At 39.1% G+C, this 12,576-nt stretch overlaps 1 protein-coding gene across 1 annotated transcript in view; it reads right to left on the bottom strand.

Annotated features, from left to right (window-relative positions):
• Positions 1-387: 387 nt before the first annotated feature.
• Positions 388-12,576, bottom strand: part of SELENOF (selenoprotein F) — a 65,626-nt gene continuing 53,437 nt past the window's right edge. Inside the window, exons 3-5 of the mRNA XM_073593192.1 lie at positions 8,062-8,125; positions 6,712-6,761; positions 388-2,502 (exon numbers count right to left, since the gene is read on the bottom strand). Of these exons, the coding sequence (XP_073449293.1) occupies positions 2,371-2,502; positions 6,712-6,761; positions 8,062-8,125 (246 nt within the window). The 3' untranslated portion in view covers positions 388-2,370. The remainder of the gene's footprint in view (positions 2,503-6,711; positions 6,762-8,061; positions 8,126-12,576) is intronic.

Here is a 12,576-nt window from a genome sequence, read left to right as displayed (position 1 = left end):
TATCGTCCCAGTGGGTGAGACTTCCTCAGCGGTATTCAGAGGCACACACAGCAGCCCTATTAACAACCACCTAATTGACGGACATGCGCAGTAATCATCCTCGCTGTGTTAATCACCATATGGGCATAGAAGCTGATTCTCAGTCATACCATTAGTGAGCCAGAGCTTCGTTATCCAAGGCAAAGGCTGACCTGCAGACAGAACAAGCCTCATCCCAGGTGAAGACACCATAGAGGAGAAATCATAACGACACCATCAAACTGTTTGAATTTAGTGTTTTTTTAATAGCGCTGCACTATTATTTGAAAGTTTATATTTAGGATTAGTATTTTGACCTTGAGTGCTATAGCGGCTTTATAGGTTAGGTTATTAGTTTGCGCCAATTGATTCAACTTTCTTTGAACATTGTGTTTATTGCTGTCTTTTGCACTATTCACATCACATTGGTGGAATGTTTATCATATTAAGTTATTCGGATGTCAATATTAAAATCACATTAAGTACATGCACGTTAAAATTGTGAGCACGGTTTATTTTACTTTATTAACCAAATACTAAGAACAGATTGACATTGAGCTACTGGGCGATTCAGCTCACTTACATCTGACTATAGTATTTTGGGAAGACTGACCCTTTTAACATAAAGCACACATATCGAACGTGTGTTGGTTTAGCATTAAAAAATAAATTGGGAAAAATAAATAAATTGGGAACATTAGTGACATGAAAGGAAAAGACATTTCATTTGTTTGTATTTTTTTTATTTAAACTTCTTTCTTTGACAGATCAAATCATTCGGCTCATATTCAAAGCTGTAGATGGAGAGACATCAGGGCACATTACACAGGACATCAGACATCCACAAGCCTTCTGAAGGTTTTCTGTGTAGTCTTCACTAAAGTGCACGACCCTAATGTGTCATATCTATTACAGTGAATAGAGCCCTTTCATTACCACAAAACACCACATCCATTCAGCATCTAGCACTGGCAAGATGCTGTAAAATAAAAGCTAGAAAATATGCAGAAATACAAAATGTGTCTGAAATAAACAAAAAAAGGGCACTGAAGGACATGGTGGCATCCATCAAAGAAGATTCAATCTATAAAAACGTGTGCCAGTTATTCCAACATTGGTGTGCATTTTCTAATCTCTGATCCGCAAATAAAGCCAAATACATTTAAATATGACCATCTGACATTCAATGAATGCCACCTTATCCCTCATAATGGTCAAAGATCATTGCAGTTTTTATCACGAGAAAGCTCAGTAAGAAAGCATTGTCAATTTCTGTGACTTTGGAAAGTTTGGAAATGGCTTGCCCTGGGTCCACTAAAGTGGTTTCCACAATTACAGTAGTTTAATTGAAGGATTTTCTCCTATAAAAGAAATAAGCTTGGATTTCGTACATTTTACAACACTACATTAACCTTAAAATTTCTAAATGTCTTTGGGTAACAAATTCAAGAGAAAGTGCAGAAAAGTACCACAACTGCACTGGAACTTTGGCGTTTGGTGGGACCTGGCAAATTATGATTTACATTTTTCATTTATCCTGAATGTTCCTATATAGAGATCAGAAACGCACAGTTAGTAACTGGGAGAAAAATACCAGCTAATACCACTGTGGGGTCTACTGACAACCCATTCAAAAACCAGAGGAAGTGGCCATAAAACATTTAAAAAGGCCAAGTCCCAATAAAAGCTTACATTTCATTGCTTGTGGAATTATGTAAATTAATTTTAAATTCATGTACCTTTAGAACAAACTTAACCAAAAGAGCTCAGAAGTTTTGAAAATGTTCTCTTGGAGAGAAGGTAGAAGCTAAGCCTTTCCATGTGCTTTTACACTACAGATTGGCTTGATCTGGTGTCAAAAAGTTAAATTAAAAAGTAGTTACTCTTTAGCTAGACTGTGCTCAAACAATGGAATAAACTGTGCTTAAAGACATCCCTTCATTAGAAACAGTAAGTAATCAGGACATAATTTAAGTGATTGTACATGACCAGTATTCAATATATAAATGCTCCGAGTCATGCCAGTTTATTATAGAAATACTAAAAATATCCCTAAAATACGCATTAACTCCCCATATACAGTAAAACAGATCTAATATGGCTAACTCCAGTCTGTCCAAGTTTGGCAACTATAAGAAAAGGCATTAATGTGATATAGGTTGTTTAGAGCAAGGGTCACAATCAAAACTAAATGCAGTTATGACCTTGAAAGGTTTTTTCCTCCCCAAATATAAATAGTGATGAAGTGATTTATTTATTTTTTTCTTTTTAGGAGAAGAAATGGCAGGCTGCTGTAAATCTGTAAAAGGGAGCTTACAGTGAACAGAAGATATGTGCGATATGTTTGAAAAATTATAAACGGTGCAACTTTTCACTTAGAAATTCTTCTACACTGTCTGTGTTCCATTTGGTGATGCTGAGTTCTTCAGAGATGTTCCCGTTGTCATCCAGCAACTTCAGTACAGGATCAGAGCCACGCACATACTGTGTGCAGAAAAAACAATTTATAAAACAAGATCAGCAGAGGTTAAACTGCTAAAAACAGACTGGTTTCCACATTTTAAAGTAATCAAATATATGCAGTCTCATGTGTATGTAGATTTAATCAGCTTGCAAGAAGCAGATTAGCACTTTCTAATTCAATAAAATGCTTATACTTAAAGCTCAACACCATATTTAAAATTTGCCAGAGTAGTATGGGTTAAATCTACCTTGTGGACTTTTACTGGGTGGTGGAACATGGCCATCACTATACTTTAAAAACTGCACCAGGGAAATGACTTGTGACCAAAAAGAGTGCCCCGTGTACTGTTGGCTGTTGTGTTCATTTGAAATCCTCTACACGCCCCCTACTTGTAAATACAAACACGTACATGTACGTGATCTGGTGCAGCTGCGAGTTTGTATTTACGGGTAGGGTCCACTGCCCTGGCTGTGCTGCCATAGCACAAGCCGTTCAGCAGGTCCTGGCTAATGATTTATGGCCATAACTCACAGATCAGCTCAGCGAATGGCAGAAGAGAGCCCTGTGTATGTAAACACAAGACTCTACTGAAAGCAGCAACGTGCTATTTTTATAGCTCCCTGAAACAGTAAGGCTCACATTTATCCACTAGATGTTAACCCCTTCCCAGCCAGTGACAGGGCATATTAGCACTGATCATTGTATTAGTGTCACCTAGTCAGTTTGCCCACCACACTATAACAGTCCCATTATAAAGTCGCTGCTGATCACCACCATTAGTAATTACATTCGTAGGAGTCCATGGCAAATAAATAAAAATATGGTGCTGCGCTAATCCATTCGGAAAATGATACATAAAAATGTGAAAATGTAGAAACAAAAAAGTGACAGTGCTGGTATCTATTAGTCAAGATATCCTGAATGACTATAAAGTGACTGTGTTATGCTAACGTACTTATATACAGCACAAAACACTTGATAAATCCACATGTGACCAATACCATGTGCAGAGTACTGAAAATAAATACAATAGCAATAAACAACCCCAATTTTAAAATATAGTAAAATTCATATAAATAATGTGCAAACCAAGCACACAGCAAACAAACAAAAAATTGAAGTGACTGGTGCATACGGGCAAAATATAAATGACAACTGATTAAAAAATGTCCAAAGATAAAAGTGCACATATAGTGGTCCTCTTTAAAGGAGTGAGGTGACTAGAACAAATAGTGATGTTTCCTCTTCGTGCAACACACCACACGCAAGTAAGCAGTGGCCCCTTACCTGCAGGTAATGGGGTAACAGCATCGACCAATTTTAGACATGGCGGCCCTTATTCATGGTGCAGGGATGAAAAATCTTCCAGATGGCGGGGTGCCAGCGTAATACCAGTAATGGGGGGCGACAACCTTTGGTCCTATCCTCGCTAGCCTCATATGGGGACTCTGTCCCTCCAAAGATATACCGGGGGTCACCAATGGGAAAGAGCAAAGGAAGGTCCCACAATAGTGTAATACGGTTTGGCAACAAGCTGGGTTTATTAATATATAAAGGTACTCACATAAAAACAGATACACAATGCATTAATCCGACGAGCGGCGAGCTCGTATCCCCTGATGAAGTCACGTGGGTCGTGACGTCATGCGTAGGGACGGGACAGGCACTCTATGTTCATTGGAGATACGAGCTCGCCGCTCGTCGGATTAATGCATTTTACTAGATTTTAAAATTGGGGTTGTTTATTGCTATTGTATTTATTTTCACTACTCTGCACATGGTATTGGTCACATGTGGATTTATCACGTGTTTTGTGCTGTATATAAGTACGTTAGCATAACAGTCACTTTATAGTCACTCAGGATATCTTGACTAATAGATACTAGCACTGTCACTTTTGTTTCTACATTTTCACATTTTTATGTATCATTTCCCGAATGGATTAGCGCAGCACCATATTTTTATTTATTTGCTATTAACTAATAGGGGCAGGGTGTACCCTATCCGATGTAGGCAGCTTTTCCCAGTTTTATACTTATTTCTTTATCCTCTTCTCCTTCCACATGGTAGCGCAGGAATAACTTTGCTTGTTTGCACGTAGGAGTCCATACTCCATAAAATACCCACACTCAACCCACCCACTTACCCCGTTGACGTTACCTTTCATGTCACACTCACACACAGTATCTCACAAAAGTAAGCACACCCCTCACATTTTTGTAAATATTTTATTACATCTTTTCATGTGACAACACTGAAGAAATGACACTTTGCTACTATGTAAAGTAGTGAGTGTACCGCTTGTATAACAGTGTAAATTTGCTGTCCCCTCAAAATTACTCACACAGCCATTAATGTCTAAACCGCTGGCAACAAAGGTGATTACACCCCTAAGTGAAAATGTCCAAATTAGGCCCAAAGTGTCAATATTTTGTGCCACCATTTTCCAGCACTGCTTTAACCCTCTTGGGCATGATATTCAGAGCTTCACAGGTGGCCACTGGAGTTCTCTTCCACTCCTCCATGACAACATTATGGAGCTTGTGGAGTTAGAGACCTTGCGCTCCTCCACCTTCTGTTTGAGGATGCCCCACAGATGCGCAATAGGGTTTAGGTCTGGAGACCTAATCCCTATGCTGTCAGAGGAGAGATGTAGTTTGTTCCTAGTAAGTAGGAACAGCGATATGTCTACTCTTAATCAGTCCTATCCCCATACAACAGAACACACATTTAACACCTTGCTCGCCTCCTAGTGTTAACCCCTTCCCTGCCAGTGACATTTATACAGTAATCAATGCATTTTTATAGCACTGATCACATGTACAAATTGTCAATGGTCCCAAAAATGTGTCAAAAGTGTCCGATCTGTTTGTCGCAATACTGCAAAAAAAGGCAGACCACCACCACCATTACTAGAAAAAAAAAAAAAAAAAAAAAAAAAAAGCCATAAATCTTTCCCATAGTTTATAGACGCTATAACTTTTGCACAAACCAATCAATTAATGCTTACTGAGATTTTTTTTTTATACCAAAAATATGTAGAATACATATTGGCCTAAACTGATTAAGAAAATTTGTTTAAATTAGTTTTTTTTTTTTTTTTTTTTAAATTTGGGGATATTTATTATAGCAAAATAAAAAGATAGCGAGAATTTTGAAAAACTTTTTTGTTCATAGCGGGGAAAAAAAAAAAAAAAAAAAAGCCATAGGTGATCAAATACCACCAAAAAAAAGCTCTATTTGTGGGAAAAAAAAGGACACAAATTTTGTTTGGGTACAGCATTGCATGACCGTGCAATTGTCATTTAAAGCATTGCCAAATTGTAAAAAAGGCTCTGGTCAGGAAGGGGGTAAAATTTTCCGGAGCTGAAGTGGTTAACTGGTAATTGTGCAGCTCTAATATACACACACACACACACACACACACACACACACCATAGTTTGTAGATGCAAACCAATCAATATACACCTATTGGGATTGTTGCGTTTTTTTTTTTTTTTTTTTAACCAAAGACATGTACACCAAAATACATTTGGGCCAAACTGTATGAAATTCAGTTTAAGTTTTGGATCGGTTTTATAGCAGAATGGGGGAAGAAAAAAAAACAAACAATTTCCAGTCCTTTTTTTCATTTAGATTGCAAAAAATAAAAAACCCAGTGGCGATCAAAATACCAGAAAACCTAAGCTCTATTTGTGGGGAAAAAAAAAAAAAAAAAATCAAATTTTGCTTGGGTACAGCACAATATGACTGCGCAATTACCAGCTGAAGTAGTGCAGTGCTAAATACCAAAAAATGGCCTGGTCATGAAGGGGGTAAAATCTTCTGGAGCTCAAGTGGTTAAATACATATTTGGCATGCCAAAGTGAGGGGATTTTAGCAGTGCAGTGATAAAGCTTTGCCTGTTGAAAATGTCAGGTATCAGAGTTTATCGTCATTTCGCATCTGTGCTCAATTTTAGGTCTTGCCATATTTTTGACTCCCTCAAATCTTATCTTTTATATTATTGAGGAAATATGGAGATTTTATTGCATTTGTGCAGACCAAAATTTAAAAATTTTTTACCATGAAACATTGGATTTAATAAACTGTTTCACCAATATGTGAAACAAATTTCAGAAAAAAAAAAAAAACACTTAAAAACAAAAAACGAAATGTAAAACGTGCATTTTCGCGTAAAAACAGGAACTGTTTCAGAACAAGCAGTTTCAGAGAAATAAAGACATACCTTGATTTGCAGACCCTTGAAAAGCTTGGGCTTATCACTCCTGACAAAAGCTGGAAGTACAACCAAAACAATTAAAGACGATGAAACAAAAAGGACTCTTAAAAGTACAACACCTAACAAAAGAACGTCTCCTATTTGCTGCCTTCACCGTTGAAAGGGTTTTTATTATATCTGTTCAAAAAGTGCAAAAATAAAAATAAAAATAAAAAAAAAATAAAAAAGAAGGAGGAGGGGAGTCTCAAGTCAAGGAGGAGGTGATATGGAGATTGAGAGGAGGAGATGAGTCTGTGTTCCTCAGAACTGAAGTAGGCAGGGCTGACCCCAAAATACACATTGCTGCCATGTGAAAAAAAGGGGAAGATGGGAGCACACTACATTTCTGGCACACCAACACTAATGTTCTGTACTTGCAGCATATTTAAAGGATCAAACATGGGGAAATGTGCATATTATTCTAGAGATGTACAAAATGCACATATATTTATAACTATAGCTTTGGAAAATAAGTTACATCAGGGGTAAAGGGCTAGTGTGATCTGCAAATGTATGCAGGCTTATACCAGAAAAAAGGCATTGTGAAATATTTTCCTCCTGTCTACAAATCTTAAAGAACAGATGATGTCATTTTCTACACAATTCACTAATAAAAGCGAAGACAAAGCAAACTCTCTTTTTTTGTGGTCTGGATGTATCCTAAAGCTAAGCGTTTAGTTACATTAAATAGTTATTTTTAATGCATGAAAAAAGGCCTTGAACATGACTGGACTGCACAACTTAAACGTGATCAACTAAAGAACAAGAACAGCTGAGGCATCCCTTCTGCTTAATTTGAAAGGCAGAGAAAATAGTTCAAATGGGAGCCGGCAGATGTAGCAGTCATGAGATCGCTCTGTGCCAAGGATTTCTCATAGTAGATTACGCATCTCTAATATTTACAATATGGAAATTAACAAATAGAGCTTTTAAACCTGCAATGGATGGGTCTGGTAACAAAATGGGAAACAGGAGGGTGAGGAGCACCGATAACACATTAACACATTGTTAAATGTACCAGGCTTATGCGACTGGAAAATGCAGCACGTTCACCAAAAGATTTAGGAAAGCCTGGTCCCTGATAAATTCCACATCTTCATAATCCCTTTTTGTGCTGCCAGGCAACAGGCAGACAAAAATATGAGTTATAGATACTGCACATTGGCTTTTCTGTAAAATATTAACTTAGCTTTTGCTGCCGAGGATACTAAATTCAAATGCACCTTATCAGGCAAATATTTACTACCCAATAGTAAAAGTAGCAAGAAGCCTGGCTGGAAACAAAGTAGAGCAAGTATATAAAGATTTTAAGCTTACCCTGGACTTGAGGAAACCTCCCCAATTTTCATCCACAGACCTCTAGAATAGCTCCAGCATACATCTGCAAAAATGATACAAATTGCTCGTTTACCAAGAAGAAATGGCAAATTGTAGTTGACATCTGCATATAACAAAATGAAGGATAAATTTATGCAACCAAATAGGCAGCATGGTGGCTGAATAATACTGCAAAGCATGAGTCGTGAGTTTGATTCCTGCCACCTGCATGGAATTTGTACGAGTCCCCCCCCCCCCCCCCCCCAAACGATACGCCTTTTTTTAACCAAGGAGGCATAACTTGAACCCAACTGCCCTAAGTGTGTGTGAATATAATATATATATATATAACTGCGTAAGGACAGGAGATAGCAAGTTCTTTCAGGGTCAGGGATACCAAAAAAAAAAAAAAAAACCCATGTACACAAGTATTCACAGCCTTTTCTCAACACGTTTAAAGGATTTGAGGCTGTAATTGGTGCCAAAAGGTGTTTCGAGTATGATGCTACAGGCTTGGCACACCTATTTTTGGACAGTTTCTCCCATTCTTCTTTGCAGGACCTCTCAAGCTCCATCAGGCTGGATGGGGAGTTTCGGTACACAGCCAGTTTCAGATCTCTTCAGAGAAGTTCAATTAGGTTCAAATCTGGGCTCTGGCTGGGCCACTCAAGGACATTCAGAGTTGTCCCGTAGCCACTGATTTGTTATCTTGGCTGTGTGCTTAGGGTTGTTGTCCTGTTGGAAGATGAACCTTTCACCCCAGTCTGAGGTCCAGAGTGCTCTGGAGGTTTTTATCAAGGAGGTCTCTACATTGCTGTATTCATCTTTCCCTCAATCCTGACTAGTCTCCCAGTTCCTGCCGCTAAAAAACATCCCCACAGCATGATGCTGCCACCAGTATATTTCACTGTAGGGATGGTATTGGCCAGGTGATGAGCGCTGCCTGGTTTCCTCCAGACATAACACTTGCCATTCAGACCAAAGAGTTCAATCTTTGTTTCATCAGACCAGAGAATTTTGTTTCTCATGGTCTGAGAGTCCTTCAGGTACCTTTTGGCAAACTCCAGGCAGGCTGTCATCTGCCTTTTACTGGAGGAGTGGTTTCTGTCTGGCCACTCTACCATACAGGCCTGATTGGTGGAGTGCTGCAGAGATGGTTGTTTTTCTGGAAGGTTCTTCTCGCTCTCCACAGAGAAACGCTGGTGCTCGGTCACAGTAACCATCGGGTTCTTGGTTACCTCCCTGACTAAGGCCCTTCTCCCCTGATCTCTGTTTGGTTGGGCAGCCCGCTCTAGGAAGAGTCTTAGTGGTTCCAAACTTCCATTTACGGATGATGGAGGCCACTGTGCTCATTGGGACCTTCAATGCTGCAGACATTTTTTCCTGTACCCTTCCCCAGATCTGTGTCGAGATACAATCTTCTGAGGTCTACAGACAATTCCTGGCTTGGTTTGTGCTCCGACATGAACGACTTACTGTGGAACCTTATATAGACAGGTGTGTGCCTTTCCAAATCATGTCCAATCAACTGAATTTACCACAGGTGGACTCCAATCAAGTTGTACAAACATCTCAAGGATGATCAGTGGAAACAGCACGCACCTGAGCTCAATCTTGAATGTACTGGCAAAGGCTGTGAACACTTATGTACATGTATTTGTTTTGTTTATTTTTAATAAAATTTGCAAAGATTTCAAAACAAACTTCTTTCATGTTATTATGGGGTATCGTTTGTACAATTTTGAGGAAAAGAATGAATTTAATCCATTTTGGAATAAGGCTGCAACATAACAAAATGTGGAAAATGTGAAGCACTGAATACTTTCCGGATGCACTGTAGCTCTTTTTTTAAAATCATAAAATCTTACAAATGGGATATTCAGTGCTCTATACATTTTGTAGACACTGTACTTCCTCAGGAGATATAAAGATGTCTTAGGGTAGATTTAGACCTGCGAATAAAAATCTTCCTGGCCTCTGAAGCCCAATCTGCTTTCGGATCGCACTCCAGAGGCTACTAACAGGCGGTGAGGAAGCAATGTGATGCCTCCTCACCGCCTGTTTTAACCCTATTTTCTCCCGACAAACACGAGTTTGCGGCGCCTCCCCATCCACTTGCAAGTGTAGTGGGCAATATGTCAGGTCAACTTGGCCGCAGTTGAGATGTGAAGCTTTGTGGCATGTAAACATCTCCTCTCTGCTGTCTATTGCAGCTTTGGGGGGGGGGGCCCCCATGGATGTCGGGTTGCATAAACACAGCTCAACCGTGCATTTTTTGCCACCCCCCCCCCCCCAACCGCAAGTCTAAGCAAAGCCTTAGCTACACATCAAAAAAAAAAAACATTTTTGGACTATCATGCATTATTTTGTACACACAAAGGGGTCTGCTGATCAAACTGAAGATACATGCAAAACATCATTTTTATATAGTCTCATCTCTCTACTCAGAATGTAGATCCACCTTTTAAATGTTTAGAATGCTCAATATATACCATTGTAAAAAGGTAGTGCCAGTTCTATATTGGCACTGAAGAAAGTCTCTACAAACGTTTTCCTCTCCAAAGTGAAGGTCTTGGAAAGACCATGCTAGGAGCAAAAAGCTAGCAAAAAATGTAGCCAACATAGCAGCATATGCAATAAAATCTCTAGCAGATGATTTCCCCACTCTGTGAAAAGTCACTTAACTCATACCCAGGAGGTATGTAAATTGAAGCTGGAAAATTCCAATAAAAAGAAAAATAAATAAAAACCACACGATGCAATCTAATTTTAGGCAAATGCAAAAGCATTATGCCACATCCTGTATGCATCGTCTGGGTTAGAAGGCCAAAACACTTAATTTCTATTTCAACAAGTCATTACTGTTAAAATGCATTTTGAGACACGGATGAGACAATGAAACTCAGAAGAATTAGACATTCTGCACATGAAGACTCCTGGTCATGGGATTTGCGAACATAATCAAGCATACTTGTGTCTTAACAAGAAAGGATGACATTCATGGAGCCAACAGCTGTGCTTTGCAGTACTAAAATTGAATGACGTTCAAATCACTTGGAATTCAAATAGATCTGCAAAACAAAAGGTTTGCTGGCTTCAACTGGCATCACGTAATATGTTTGATTTGTAGTGAGTACCATTACCACGTGAAGACACAAAGAAGAAAAAAAAAAAAAAAAAAAAAAAAAAATTAGTATTAATAATCTACACATTTTTTTCAAATCATTCCAAATTTGGGGCAGAAAAAAAAAAAAAAAAAAAAATTAAAAGAATTTAATGTATACTTCACCGCGGCTTGGCTGGGACGGAAGTACACCTTTGTACTTCTTAAAAAGGTAGGAAAAAAATAAAAATTCAAGTTAGACTTACCGGTAACTTGTTTTCCAGGACAGCACCCGAGAGAGTGGCTCCACCCACTAGGAAACACCAACTCCACCAAAATTTAAAAAGGAGGCTTCTCCCCACAGCTCATCAGTTGTAGCAGAGTACCTTCGGCCCAAGCTGGAACACAATCAGAATATGGTTAGTCACAGCATAAACAAGGGCGGGTCATTGCTGTCCTGAGACTCTTGGAAAACAAGTTACCGGTAAGTCTAACTTGAATGTTCCCTAAATGTCTTTCAGGACAGCACCTGAGAGGATAAGCGAGACTTACCAACTAGGGGAGGGACAACAGCCTGCAGGACCTTTCTGCCAAATGCCCGATAACATGCTGATAGAAGATCCAGTCTAATATGACAAACGTTAGGCAACTTGATCACGTAGCCACCTTACACATTTGATCTGGGGTGGCACCAGCTTTTTCTGCCCACAAAGTGGCCAGAGCTCTAGTAGGAGTGTGCTCGTATTCCCCGCGAGGGAGACAAACCCACCTGGGAGTAAGCTTCTGAAATAGCCGATTTTAGACATCTAGCAATTAAACCCTTTGATGCTTGGCGGCCCTTTCTGTTGACCGAAAAAGAACAAATGAAGAGTCCAAAGACTAAAGTCCTTACTGCCAGGTAATGCAACAGAATTCTTCTCACATCCAAGTTAATAGAATAGATGCTCCCCCCCAAAAGGGTTTGAACAAAAAAGTTGGCAGGATGATTTCCTGCGACCGGTTATGAACTGAAACTACTTTTGGCAAAAACCCCGGATCTGTTTTTAGTGTAATCCTGTCTGGGTAAATTAAACAAAAATAGAATTTTTATAACAGCTTACCTGTAAAATCCTTTTCTTTTGAAGTACATCAGGGGACACAGAGCCATAGTAATTACTATGTGGGTTATAGTCCAACTTCAGGTGCTGGACACTGGCACACCCTAAACAGGAAGTTACCTCCCTATATAACCCCTCCCACTACTGGGAGCATCTCAGTTTTGTAGCAAAGCAATACATGCTTATACTAGAAAGAGGGGCGGGACCTCTGTGTCCCGTGATGTACTTCAAAAGATTGGAGATTCAGAAGGATTTTACAGGCAAGCAGTTATAAAAATCCTGTTTTCTTTAATCATACATCACAGGACACAGAGC

This window comes from Aquarana catesbeiana, linkage group LG07 (genome assembly GCF_042186555.1).
Source record: "Aquarana catesbeiana isolate 2022-GZ linkage group LG07, ASM4218655v1, whole genome shotgun sequence".
Lineage (NCBI taxonomy): Eukaryota > Metazoa > Chordata > Amphibia > Anura > Ranidae > Aquarana > Aquarana catesbeiana.
This window is presented reverse-complemented; position numbering and strand designations above follow the sequence as displayed.